We start from the raw sequence: 14,608 nt of genomic DNA on the forward strand, positions 1-14,608 counted from the left end.
GTGAGCTCAGAGGGAAAGGAAACGCCAGCCATTAATTACCTCATGGGCAGTGGCTTAAAATGAAAAAAAAAAAGAACATAGCTTGCAAGTCTTTAGCTTGGAGCAAACGCAGATGAAGGGAGACACCCTCACATCCCAACAGCCACCCTCTCTTTTCTCCTTCTGAGATTCTACAGGGAACGTCAATTGCTAATGTGCTTCACGTATGCCTCATTTGAGTTCTAGAGATTCCCAATTTAGTATCAAGATCCTGACTGGGGAATGACATGCTAGGACTCCTTGGATGGGCACGTGACACAGCATTGCCACACATTCTTGTGAACACATGTAAAACAGTCACACACACAAGTGTGAATATGTCAGAGGGATAGATGTCATCAGTGCTTCTTTGCAGTAACGTGTCACTTTCTTAAATCCAGTGGCCTGATGAAAGAGTGGGTGTCTGTGTGCACTGCCTGCTGGTGCAGCTTACTGCAATTAATCTGCTGAGAAAAAACCCCGACTTTGGGCACTAATAAGCGAAAAGAGCACTACAAATGCTTCTTTTATTAATGGATGCTTTGAGGTCACTTAAAAATCACTTCCTTTTTATTTTGAATGTATTGATTTTATATGTCACATGCATTTTATATTGGGGGCAGCTGATGTTACATTGGAAGGTTTAATTGATTTTAGCAGATTATGATATTTATGCTCCATTATGCTCAGTCAGAATCCACGTGATAGACAAAACAATTCCTACAGAAGAGAATATTTATCACTCAGGTTTGAACTGTGGGACTTCTGACCTGCTGATATTTCGTTACCAGACTAGGTGACATCATCAGTGCATTGATAACATCGTCACTGATGGTGTTACCTAGTTGGGTAATAAAATGCCTGCAAGAAAATAAACAAGCTTAGACAGCACCAAGGAATAACCCACCCACCCCTTCAAAAAAACAAAACGATTCCTGCTTATCCATTTGTGGCCTTCGACAAAGATGTGGAGTGAGGACCAGAAACCTGCCAGCTTTCCCGGAACAATTTTCAGTGGAGAATGCCAAGCTGGAGGGAATGATGAGTGCATTAATAGTTAGGGATCTGGACTCCCTTGCCAAATTTTTACAGCTGAACAACCGGTAGATAGGCACAGAAGGAAATACCTGAATTTGATGTAATTGGTACTGTGAGACTCAGGCCGGAATCGCTGTAAATGGGAGGAAAAAAAAGGAACAGGTTAGCAAAAAGCGAAGTTCCATGCGTTAGGGCTAACTTCCGCAAGAAGATGAAAGAGCAGACAGAGGCTATGGCTGCTTCCAGGCTGCAGCCCTTACAGGGAAGGCAGAAGAAAGGAAGGGGGCTTCATATAGTTGTTCTTCAGCTTTATGGCCGTTGATGACCATTTGTTCAGTAACCGTTCAAAATTACGACACTGGAAAAAGGGGACTTGTGACCACTTTTCACACTTAACGACAGTCGCAGCATCCTCCGGGTCACATGATCAAAATTCAGCCACTTGGCAACTGACGGTTGACGCGTCCCAGGGTCACGTGATCAGCTTCTGAAAGCTTCTGACAAGCAAAGTCAATTGGGGTGGGGGGCAGCCAGATTCACTTAACAACCATGTTGCTAACAACTGCAGCGATGCACTTAACCGCTGTGGCAAGAAAGGTCGTAAAATGAGGCAAAACTCACTGAACAACTGTCTCACTTAGCAACAGAAACTTGGGGCTCAATTGTGGCTGTAAGTCAAAGACTACTTGTAATTTGTGGTTGTTGTTGTTGTTGTTTTTGGCCGTGTGCCCTATGGGCCTTCAACAGACAGAAGCTAAGGCAGAGGTCCCCAACCTTTGGGGCACCAGGGACCAGTTCCAGGAAGAGAGGGGTTTTTTCAAGGACCAGAGGGGGCGTGGTTTTGTGTGCTGCCTGCATCTCACAGATGGGGCTTTGCTTGTTTGTGCAGACTGGTTGCTGGCATGCCGCGGCCCAGTACCGGTCCACGGACCGGGGGTTGGGGACCCCTGAGCTAAGGAACCCAATCTGACATGAGTGTCACTCTTCAGTTGTAGTGAATCCAGCTAAGCAACAGACTGGGAGAACAAAAGCAATCTAAGCCAGGGCTTTTCAACCTTTTCACCCATTGTACCACTTTTAGCATATGGCAACATCCAAGTACCACCAGTCGCCTAGCAAGGTGTGAAAAACTTGATGACCAAAAAAAAAAAAAAAAAAAGGAAAAAAGTGATGCAGGTAGTCCTCGACTTACAACAGTTCGCTTAGTGACTGTTCAAAGTTACAATGGCACTGAAAAAGTGCCCCCCAAGCCACAGCCGAGCAAGACACCTGCCTGCCCGCCCAGTGGTGCTCTTCCTCCTGTCCGAGGTTTTCACTGTTGTGAGCATTTCTGTTGAGGATTGGCAGCGGGGGTGGGATGGAGGGTTGTTTGGTTTTTATACCCCCCCCCCCCGTCTGCTGGGTGGTTGCAGCAGGTTTTGGTCACTTCACATGACCCTGGGACACTGTGACTGTCATTAACTATGAATCAGTTGCCAAGCATCTGAATGTAAATCACAAGACCCTGGAGATGCTGCCACATTCCAGCTGATCGGCGCTTCTTCTGGGCTCAGCAGAAGCGCCAGGATCAGCGCCGAGCTCCAGCTGGAGCCTGGCGCTGATCGTGGCGCTTCCGCTGAGCCCTGACAGCCCTGCAGCTCCAGCCGTGTCTCGCTCAGGCTTGTGCGGTGCTGCCATTCCCCACCACCCCCACTACCACTTTTCTAGGATGGTCACGTACCACCTGCCAGGTGCCAATGTACCACAGGTGGTACCCATGCCACTGGTTGAAAAGCCCTGCTCTAAGCAGCTGAGGACCAAGGCTTTCCAGGGGAAAGAACCCTCCAAGGCAGGCTTTGGGGAAGCCCAAACTGAATCTAGGGGGACAGATGGAAGGAAGGGGAGACAAGGAAGTCTTGGCTGAGCTCCACAACCATTTCCCTTTGCCGAGAAGGTAAGGACCTCTCTGTAACTTCTCTCTGTGGTCTCCAGGAATGAATGAGCTCAGAAAAGACCAGCCACCTCTCAGAACCCGGGTGGAGGCCTCACGCTCGCCAGTTGCAGGAAAGGGAAGTTTCCTAATTGTTGGCCCCAACACCACGGCTAGAGGTTGGAGTGATGTCAGCCACCAATGCAGGAGAGTGCCAGTATTGGGTGGCACAATTTTCAGAAGCCAGAGATGGCTGGATTCCTGCCTGGCTTGGCACATCAATTGTACACCCTTGCTTCCCAAGAACAATTGCTCATATCTTGGAACAGAAAATAGGAACGTAGTTCTTGCCTGGAAATGAACCCATCTAGTCTAGAGGTTAAGGCACCAGGCTAGAAACTAGGAGACGGTGAGTTCTAGTCCTGCCTGAAGCATGAAGGTCAGCTGGGTCACTTTGGGTCAATCACCAGGAGATGGTGAGTTCCACCCACATTAGGCGTGAATAGGCAGCTGGGTCACTTTAGGTTAATCATCAGGAGATGGTGAGTTCTAGTCCTGCCTTAGGCATGAAAACCGGCTGGGTGACTTTGGGCCAGCTCCTCTGTCTCAGCCCAACCCTAAAAGATTGTTGTTATGGGGGAAATCAGAGGAGGAGGAAGGCGTATTACATATGTTCCCAGTCTTAAGTTATTTATAAAAAATAAAGACGGGACATAAATATACGGTATGTATAAAAAAAATCTGGTCCTATTCTGTTTTTTTTTCCACCCAAGATTGACAGAACTCTCAAAAGGTGAACATAAGAGCCAGTGGCTTCTTTTTTCATACGGTATCTATTCATTCCTTCCTCAAGCAAACCTGCCCGTTTTAAAAAAAAACAACCCAATTTCTTTTTTTCTTTCTTTCTTCTAAGCTCAAAGCAACACGCAACATACATGTCAGCTTGCCGGCTGAGCCACTGCTGGCAAGCGCTGCTGTCCTGGATGTACTGGAGGACTTCGGAAAGCATGGTGCGTTTTAGTCGCTCCTCTTCCCGCACTTTCTTGAGACGATCGTATGTCCTCGCGCCTGTGTCCAAAGAACAGAAAAGAGAATTGTGGGTGTCAGAAGAGCGCTGGGGCAGGTTTTTGCAGTCCCCCCCCACCACACACACACACACACACGCAAACACCTGTCAAATAAACCCAAAGAGTTTTGCCCCCTTAAAAAGTACGTCAGGACTGCCATCCGGCTATAGCCGTGCCCCGTCAGATGCCAGTCTGCCACAGGCAATGGGGGGAGGGAGCTGTGGGGCAGAAGGCAGGCTGGGATAAGAGGGAATTGAAACTACTGTGGGAGATGAAAATATAGCCCCCTCCTCATATGGGGGCTGAGCTATTACCCCCCGTAGATAGGGCGCGCAACTTGGGGTCCTTCTAGATTCACAGCTCTCTTTAGAAGAGCATATTGGAGCTGTGACTAGGGGGGCCTTTGCCCAGGTTCGCCTGGTGCGCCAGTTGCGACCCTATCTAGACCGGGATGCCTTGCGTACAATCACTCATGCGCTCGTGACTTCTCGTCTAGACTACTGTAATGCTCTCTACATGGGGCTGCCCTTGAAGTCCACTCGGAGACTCCAACTGGTGCAGAATGCAGCCGTGCAAGTTGTGCTGGGGGTTTCCCGATACTCCCATGTTACACCTTTGCTCCGCGAGCTGCATTGGCTGCCGGTTGCCCTCCGGGTGAGGTTCAAGGTGTTAGTGATGACTTACAAAGCCCTACATGGCATGGGTCCGGATAACCTACGGCAACACCTGCAGCCGGCGTCAACTTCCCTCCGTCCAGTGCGCTCCCACAGAGTGGGCCTCCTCAGGGTGCCTCCGATCAAAGAATGTCGATTGGTGGCCCCCAGGGGGAGAGCGTTCTCTGTGGGCGCGCCAGACCTATGGAACCGCTTGCCGGTTGAGCTCCGGATGGCCCCTGACCTTCGCTCCTTCCGGCGCGATCTCAAAACCTTCCTTTTTGAACAATCCGGCCTGGCCTGATGGGATGGGGTTGGGTTTTATAAATTGGTCTTAACTTTTAATGTGTATTAATTTATTTACGGGCATTGCTGTTTAATTACTTTTTAATTTTTGTATCCTGTTTTTATTATGTATTGCCCTGTTCACCGCCCTGAGTCCCTCGGGAGAAGGGCGGTATACAAATTAAATTAAATAATAATAATAATAATAATAATAATAATAATAATAATAATAATAATAATAATAATAATAAAAACAAGATGAGGCTGGAGCAAACCTGTGATAGCCCGCCCCCCCAGTAGTGATTTAAAACAAAGCTTTGGCTTGAACTTTATACCGTTTCACAATACGAAGGTACTATTTTGTATTCTGTGCAATATGAAATTGCGAAGTAGATAGGTCTATGTATATTTGGAACACGAGTATTATTATCTGTGGGAGAAATAGGGAACTGAGAGTAGCTGGTGGATGTGGGCTGCAATGTACACGGGTATATGTGGAAAGTTATGTTCAGCAGAAAGTATATGTGGAAAGTAGGTCAGCAGGGGGTCAGTAAGAGGTCAGCAAAAGTCAGTAAGAAGTCAGCAAAAGTCAGCGGACCATCTGCCTACATTCATAGGACACGAAAGGGCATAAAAAGTTGGGACTGGACCTGATTGATTGGCCATTGGCCTATAGCTGTGCTATTGGAATTTGCTATAACCATTTGGTCCTCATTGCAATGGGTTATTAATGTACGTGATGATGTGTTATTATGCTTGCTATGTTCCAAATTATTAGAAAAATAAACTTCTGAATCTTAAAGGAAGAATTATTGGTTTGTGTTCCTGTCTCGTCTTTTCCACTGGGTTTTTTTCCACGACACTACTCTTCGTGCCGTCCCGTGGGAGCCGCTGGCACTTCCAAGGTGATGGAGTGGAATGTGATGCCATACAGCTTGCCAAGCCAGGGACTGTTACCGAAACAATTTATTTTGATGGTAATTTGGACAGTTAAAAATAGAAAGAATACAGAGAAGAGCAACAAAGATGATTAGGGGACTGGAGGCGAAAAATGAAGAACGGTTGCTGGAATTGGGAGTGTCTAGTTTAATGAAATAAGGGACGCGGTGGCTCAGTGGGTTAGGATGCTGAGTTTGTCGATCAGAAGGTCGGCAGTTTGGCGGGTCGAATCCCGAGTGCCGCTTTAACAGAGTGAGTGCCTGTTACTCGCCCCAGCTTCTGCCAACCTAGCAGTTCGAAAGCATGTAAAAATGCAAGTAGAAAAATAGGGACCACTACGGTGGGAAGGTAACAGCGTTCCGTGCGCCTTTGGCGTCTAGTCATGCCGGCCACATGACCACGGAGATGTCCTCGGACAAACGCTGGCTCTTCGGCTTTGAAACGGAGATGAGCACCGGCCCCTAGAGTTGGAAACGACTAGCACGTATGTGCGGGGGAACCTTTACCTTTTTACCTAGTTTAATGAAGAGAAAAACGAGGGGGGACATGATAGCAGTGTTCCACTGCTCAAAACTGGAAAAAAAAAACCTGAAATGTTGATTTTAGGTTTTGATGATCAGACTGATTGTGCTATGATACAAAGGGCTTGAAGTGTTATGTTCAAAAGGTTGAGGTTGTATTTTGTTTGGGGTTAGGGTTTTGTTTTTGTATTTTACTGCACTGAAAAAGCCTTAGTTTTCTGTATTATTTTATAATGAAACTTTAAAAAGTTTTTTAAAGTAACCAAGCTCTCATTGGTAGGAAGATAATAAACGTAAAAATACAGAGGTGCTAACCCTTATCACTAAATCCACGTGGCCAATGAGTCACTAAAAAAACAACCTAATATTTATCAGACATGTCAAAACTGAATACGTCTATAAATAACTCTTACAGAGTTGTAAAAAAAAAATTCAGATGCAATGAAATCCAAGTGATTGACATTTCCTATTGGGCTTTGAGAAGTCAACCAGATTTACTGCAGGAAAATAACCTGGGGAGACCTATTTTCTCATGACTACTGAGCATGAAATATCAAGAATGGACTATATTTCTGAGCGCATAAGAGGTAAACCTAAATTTGTCTTTTCTGTAACCTGACTATGGAGAGTCCTCGACTTACAGCCGCAATTGGGACCAGAATTTTCGTTGTAAGGTGGTCGTTAAATGAGTCACACCTGATTTTACAACTTTTGCACGGTTGTTAAGCAAATCACTGCAGTTGCTAAGTGAATGATGAAGTTGTTAAGCCAATCCAATTTTCCCCTTTGACTTTGCTTGTCGGAAGCCAGCTGGGAAGGTCACAAATGGCGATCGTGGGACCCCGGGATGCTGTACATGCGTGTTGGTGGCCAAACAGTCAAATTTTAATCCCATGATGGTGGGAATGCTGCAACAGTTGTTAAGTGCAAGGACCTGCACAACTGCAATGATTCACTTTGCAACTGTGGCAAGAAAGGTCATAAAATGGGACAAAACTCACTTAACACGTCTCAGCAACAAAAATTTGGTTCTTTCTTTCTTTCTTTCTTTCTTTCTTTCTTTCTTTCTTTCTTTCTTTCTCTTTCTTTCTTTCTTTCTTTCTTTCCTTCTTCTTCTTCTTCTTCTTCTTCTTCTTCTTCTTCTTCTTCTTCTTCTTCTTCTTCCTAAGCGTCCAAATTTTGATCACATGACCATGGAGATACCGCAACTGTCGTTAAGTGTGAAAAATGGTCATAAGTCACTTGGTGCTTTTGTGACTTCGAACAGCCACTAAACAGTGCTCATTTTATACCGGGATGCGAAGATGAAGCTAAGCATCCTCCATTCTACGTACTTATTGATTTCTAACTAGTTTTCAGCTTGAGATTGAAATGAATTCAGGATTCGTTCCTACAGATCAGCGGCTCCCAAACTTTTCTATACCCTGCACCCCTAGGACGCTTCTGATATATTCTCGCGCCCCTTACAAAAGTTCGAAATAACGGCAAGAAGTTATGCACATACACTATAATTTTGAAACTTCTAAATCCAAGTTTTCGCACCCTCCTGGAATATTGTCTCGCACCCCTGGTTGGGAACCCCTGCTATAGATTAATTTACTGTAGATGGGAGATAAAAAGGGGTTGGAACGCTGGGCTGCTGATGGGTAGGCTTGCGTTTGAGACCCGTTGCTGCTGGAAGATGGGATGAGCTCCTGTCACACACTCCAGCTCCTGCCAACCCAGCAGTTTGAAAGCAGGTGACCCACAAGTTGATTAATGGGTACCACTTCAGTAGGCAATTTCACAGGGACACAAAAAAGAGCCCCCAACTGAGTGCCCCCCCGGGGGGGGCAATGTCGATGTCACCAGCAAATCCTCTGGCTACTTCGGTGCTTCCAACAATGGTCCCTTCCAACATCATTATTATTATTATTATTAATTTTATTTGTATACCGCCCTTCTCCCGAAGGACTCAGGGCGGTGAACATGGCAATACATGTTAAAAAGACAGAATACAAAAATTAAAAAAGATTAAACAAGTGCCCAGAACTCTTAGATAGATTAAAACACATTTAAAAGTAATAAAAACCCAACCCCCTCCCATCAGGCCAGGCCTCCCATCATCATTGTTATTATTATACTGTAAAATCAAGATTTAAGATGGCTGGTTTGAAAGCTCTCATACGGACAATTGTTGGGCACAGCTGACAGCAGGTTATTATTATTTTTTCCTAGCAAGAAGCTGGACTCTAATGACAGAGCATATAGTTACTGTATTCTCTGATGAAAGGACTCACATGGGTTTGTGAGTCAGCCACCTCATTTTCAGGTGAATTGGTCATTGCTGCAGAATTTAGCAGCTGCCATCTGGGGCATTCCCTAAAGATCCACCTTCTTTGCAGAATGCGGATTCTTCTCAATTATAATGACTTGAGCCTTTGTCACTAATACCTTAGGTTTCAAAACACGTGACTTTAGTCATTTATGTGTGGCAACACCACAGAACAGATACAGACAATTTAATCTCTACAGGTAGTCCCTCGCTTATGTCCCCATCATTGGGACCAGCAACTTGGTCACAAAGTGGTAAGTCATGCGATTACAGTGGGCTGATGCCCTCACTTCCATCGTTAATCAAAGTGCTGTAGTCGCTAAGCAGAACATTACGATTACAATTTTACTTCCACCGTCTTTATTAACTCTGTTTGTCATGAGCCAGCTAGGAGGTGTGCGAATGGCAATTATGGAGGACTGAGGCTAAAACATATAAGGAACGGTTGCTGGAATTGGGAGTGTCTAATTTAATGAAGAGAAAGACAAGGGGTGACATGATAGCAGCGTTCCAATATCTCAGGGGCTGCCCCAAAGAAGTGCTCCAAAGCACTTGAGGGCAGGACAAGAAGCAAGGGATGGAAACTAACCAAGGAGAGAAGCAACCTAGAACTAAGGAGAAACTTCCAGACAATGAGAACAATGAATCAGTGGAACAACCTGTCACTGTAACTTGTAAGTGCTTGAATTAGTACTACTCAGTACATACTCACTGCAGAAATTGGTGATTCCTGCTACCCTGTATTCCTGTAAGCGTTTGATTTCAGTTCGCAGCTCAAGCTCCACTGAATAATGGAAAATGAAAACAACAAAAAAGCAATAAAGAACTTGTTACGTTGTGGCTCTCTTGTTTTTTTTAAATCATTATTTGCATTTAAAACAGATTCTTTACATATAAATGTATAAAACAAACATGGAAAAAACTCCACCCCAAAGCAAAAAATGCAGAAGCAAGTGAAAAGTTAATTTGATTTTTTTAAAAAACTGATTAAAGAAATATCTGGCTCTTTCCTTAAGGACTTTAATAATTTTACTATTGCTTGGATGAGGGTTTGACTCTAGAGTGGGCTGGATTAAGAGAGAATGAAGTCGCCCAGGGAGATTGTGTGGCCAAGTGGGGGAATTAGAACTTGTGTTTCATCACCTTCACCAATGGACCACGCTGATTCTCGAGTTTATTATTTATTTTTATTTATTTATTTTTATTTCTACACTGCCCATCTCCCCTACAAGGTGACTCTAACGTTGTTCCATATATTCTCTGATTATTTGCATAATTACAAAATAGTTACAAAGATTAAAACAAACCCAAAGGTGCTTTTTCAGGAGGCAACTGAACTTTTCTTACAAGAAAGTTCAGTTGCCTCCTGAAAAAGCACCTTTGGGACAACCATGACCTGGATGAATGAGGATCTCCACAGACGATTAAAACAAACCGCCATTTAAAATATTATTAAATATTGTGCTAAAACCACGCCTACAAGAGCCAAGAGACAGATAGGACAGGGATGAGCTTATGATGAGCACCCCGCCTCTGAGATGTGAGGCCCAAAGCCCATTAGGGAGCTTCTCTAGCTGGGAGAGGGGAATTTGAATCTGGGCCTCCCTGTTCCTAATCAAGCACCTTCCCCAATAGACTAGAACAGGGGTAGGCAACCTCGGCTCTTTTATGACTCATGGACTTCAACTCTCAGAATTCCTGAGTCAGCGTAGCTGACTCAGGAATTCTGGGAGTTGAAGTCCATGAGTCATAAAAGAGCCGAGGTTGCCTACCCCTGGAATCGAATGACACTTGGGTGGAGAGACGGATTGGTCCAAAATCGCTAGGGGGTTCCACTTCTCCACTTACCTAATCCTGCATCACAGAGATTCTCATGCTAAGAGGATGGGACTGGTCCCAAGTTACTGAAGGGGGCTGGAGCTGAAGATGGAATTGAACCTGAGTCTATTTATAGTCCAACACTTTTAACATTACATTACCCTAATTCTCTGGATTTCTTAGAGCAAGGGCGTCCAACCTTGGCAACTTCCAAGACTTGTGGACTTCAACTCCCAGAATTCCAGAGTCAGCATGCTGTAGTAGTCCACAGAGCTGGAAACCTCAAGTCCCTAAACCCCAATAAACTGTAGCAACTTTAAGGTGTGTGGACTTCAGCTTCCAGAATTAGCTAAAGTCCACAAGTCCTCAAGTGGCCAAGGTTGGAGACCCCTGCCTTAGAGCAATGTCTCTCAGCCATACCAATGTTTAAAGTATGTGGACTTCAGCTCTCAGAATTCCCCAGCCAGCATGCTACAGTAGTCCACTGTACTGGAAACTTAGTTTCTAAAACCCAATAAAGCAGTGTTTTTCAACCCTCGCAACTTTAAGATGTGCGGACTTCAGCTCCCAGAATTCCCCAGCCAGCATAGCTTCAAGGTGCTGGTGATGACATATAAAGCCCTACATGGCATGGGTCCGGATTACCTACGGGAGCACCTACTGCCGGCGTCAACTTCCCTCCATCCTGTACGCTCCCACAGAGAGGGCCTCCTCAGGGTACCACCAGTCAGAGAATGTCGACTGGTGACCCCCAGGGGGAGAGCATTCTCGGTGGGCGCACCAGTCCTTTGGAACCGCTTACCGGCTGAACTACGGATGGCCCCCGACCTTCGCTCCTTCCGGCGTGATCTAAAAACTTATCTATTCGAACAAGCCGGCCTGGTCTGATGGGTTTGGGGTTTTAACATTATTTTTAACTAACTTACTACATTGGGCACAATCATTTAACTTTAAATCTTGTATCCTGTATTCTTATTTTTATTGCCCTGTACACCGCCCTGAGTCCTTCGGGAGAAGGGCGGTATATAAATCAAATGAATAAATAAATAAATAAATAAACTTAAAAGTTGCTAGGGTTGAAACACACTGCCTTAGAGTATCAGTTAGCTTCATATTCCAGTTTAATGAACAGAGAAGTGGCCTTTGTGAAGAATTTTCCAGTCTGCTATGGGATTGTCCCAACCCTGCAGTGATGGTGGAAATGCAGTAAAGCAACGGAGCCAATGGCATACATCTCATTCAGCTCTTTTTTTTTCTCCTTTGAAGAGAAAACTCAAAGTAAGGGTTGTGAGCTGCACTCCTGTGGATAAAAGCAGTTTCTGTGTGTAAGCCACTAAGAAAATGAGTAAAACAACTGAGTAAAACACTGACCGTGGAAAACAACGTTCAGCATTTGTTGAAGGTAAAAACCAGACTCTTGAATAAGACTTGTAAAAAAATCTAAAGGGGGTTCTACATTTTTGCAATATTAATATACAGAAATGGTCAGGGTCCCCCCCGCTCGCTCATTTCCGGACCTGTAATTAAGACAAATTAACGAACTAACCAGAGGTGGGATTCAAATACCTGAACCACCACTTCTCTTATTGGATGCAGGCCTGGGCCTCCGAGGCCTAGAACGGACTTTGGGAAGTGGCATCAATGCACTTCCGGTGGGCCATTGTAGGCCTGGGAGGCCTCCTCCAGGCCTCCGAGGCCTAGAACTGACTTCCAGAAGTGGCATCCACGCACTTCTGGTGGGCCGTTCTAGGCCTGGGAGGCCTCCTCCAGGCCTCCCAGGCCTAGAACTGACTTCCAGAAGCAGTGTGCATTCAGACAGTTCTCCGAACACAGCATAATTTAGCTACTGGTTCTGCTGAACCAGTGCGAACCGGCTGAATCCCACCACTGGAACTAACCTTGCGCAAAACGTTTCAAATCAATCTGTTTTGAATGTGGAATGGGAATTCTGAGTGAGGGACATTTCACTGGAAAAAGTCACTCTGAGCTTTGCGTAAGGGAAAAAGACATCCAAATTAGTTCATGTATTAAAAATGTGAATTGAGGTGGGTAGAGCCTACAAACTTCTTTTTAAAGACACAAGGATGAGGCTTTTGTTCTCACATTCCTTATTAAAAGGCGAGAGATCTATGTGTTTAATTTCTTTAATTTAATTGGGTTTATTGCAATACTCTGTGTTCCTGCATCAAGCTTTTAAAAACCCATTGCTTTGTTTGGGAAATGGAGCCCTGAAGGGTTTACACATGGTATTTTGTTTCAGGAAAAGAAAAATAAAATTGTTTAACTTCCAAACAACCATTATCTGACAAGATAATTGCTGGTTTTATTTAGGGGGTGTTGAAAAAGGAAGCTGTGTGTCGGGCGCACAGACTAGTATTTTATTTACATACTGATTTTCTCTGTTAAAATCCATCCAAACCAACTGTACCGTAATAGGCATTCTGCTCAATATATTTTATAATTGAAGGGCCTAAGCAGACTCATCAACTAAAAGCAGGCAAAATAATTTAACCCTGCACTCTTCCCTCTAGGAACCATGGAGATTTTTTCAATTGTGTTAAACAGGCAGTCCTCAATTTACGGCCTCAATTGAGCCCACAATTTCTCTTGCTAAGTGAGACATTAGTTAAGTGAATTTTGTCCCATTTTACAACCTTTCTTGCCACAGTTGTTAAGTGAATCACTGCAGGTGTTGGAACCATGGTTGTTAAGTGAGTCTGGTTTTCCCATTGACTTTGCTGGTCAGAAGGTGGAGATCAAATGGAGATCACATGTCCCCAGGACACTGCAGCTGTCATAAATACAAACCAGCTGCCAAGCATCTGAACTTTGATCCTGTGATCATGGGGATGCTGCAATGGTCGCAAGTGTGAAAAATGGTCATAGATCCCTTTTTTTCAGTGCCGTTGTAACTTCGAACGGTCACTAAGTGAATTGTTGTAACTTGAGGAATGTTGCACTCATTTATTCCTTATCCTTTTTAGTTTGATATTGAATGTTTTAACATAGTTATTTTATCCCTTTTTTAAAAAGCTGACTTATTGAAATATTCTACGACAGGTAGAGTTGCTTTGCGGCAGGATAGACGGCCAACAAATTTAATAACTAAACATAAATGGTTTAACAACAACAATAAAATGAAGACAAAAGCAAATAAAATCTGTCGGTCTGTGCATTGCGACTCTTTTTTTTCCTGAATAGCTTACTGAAGCTCCTACCTTACACCCTTCTCCAATAACAGATTCTGTCAGAATCCATTTATATCATATTCATAAATGGAATGTTTCAAACATTATTCCATGGATTCTGCCATCTCCCGAAGAGAATAGAATAGATGTGTACTGTATTGAACCGGCAATAGGCATTTCAAAGGAAAGAAGCCTTTTGAACTGGGGAAACAAAAGGGGGGGCTAGCATCTGGTTTTTGTCACGGAAGACAGCAATAAACATGAAGGGTCCTAATTTCCTTTTTCCCACAAGATGGATGATACGAGAGAAAGGATGGGGGACTGACCAAATGGGGGTTAAGGGGGGTTAAACCGGGAACTCTTTATAAGGGGTTACTTCGTGGAATAATATTAAGTCCTGTCTCGTTCCTACAACCAAGCATGTCATAGTAAAGATTCTTTTTGGAATAGATTTGACTCCAAGAATTTTGTCTTCCTAAGACGTGGTTTGGGGTGGGTCCTGACAGATTCATCATTCGCTAAACAGGTATTTTCTTTCGTTCTGTGGTGAGAAATGCAGCAATTCTACATCAAATCCACCTAGATGCATTTTACCTTCCTGGCTGATCCCTGTACCAGTGAAAAACTCCTAGGTAAATAAATATAAATTAGAAAACCTGAAAGTGCCTTACACGCATGGCTCTCTATGAATTTATCATGTTCCGTTGGTCCTAATATTCTTGCAAAGCACCTCATTGTCTCATAGATATCTTGAACTTTCTTGGGGTATCTCCTTTCCAGAACTGCAAAACAAAGAAGGAAATGTCCATTGAGTCATATTTTCCCAGCTGTCCTGATAAGCTGAGATCAAAGCATCTG

General features: G+C 44.2%; 1 protein-coding gene across 3 annotated transcripts in view; it reads right to left on the reverse strand.

Annotated features, from left to right (window-relative positions):
- The window catches only part of TADA2A (transcriptional adaptor 2A), a 57,177-nt gene that overhangs the window by 7,824 nt on the left and 34,745 nt on the right, over window positions 1–14,608 (reverse strand). For 2 of the 3 annotated variants that reach the window (XM_081346606.1, XM_081346608.1), the window contains exons 11-14: window positions 14,422–14,532; window positions 9,457–9,528; window positions 3,901–4,033; window positions 1,146–1,189 (exon numbers count right to left, since the gene is read on the reverse strand). In XM_081346606.1, coding sequence (XP_081202732.1) covers window positions 1,146–1,189; window positions 3,901–4,033; window positions 9,457–9,528; window positions 14,422–14,532 — 360 coding nt within the window. The remainder of the gene's footprint in view (window positions 1–1,145; window positions 1,190–3,900; window positions 4,034–9,456; window positions 9,529–14,421; window positions 14,533–14,608) is intronic. The other variant, XM_081346607.1, reaches the window with a different exon arrangement.

Source organism: Vipera berus (genome assembly GCF_964194415.1).
Source record: "Vipera berus genome assembly, chromosome: 1".
In the NCBI taxonomy this organism is placed as follows: domain Eukaryota; kingdom Metazoa; phylum Chordata; class Lepidosauria; order Squamata; family Viperidae; genus Vipera; species Vipera berus.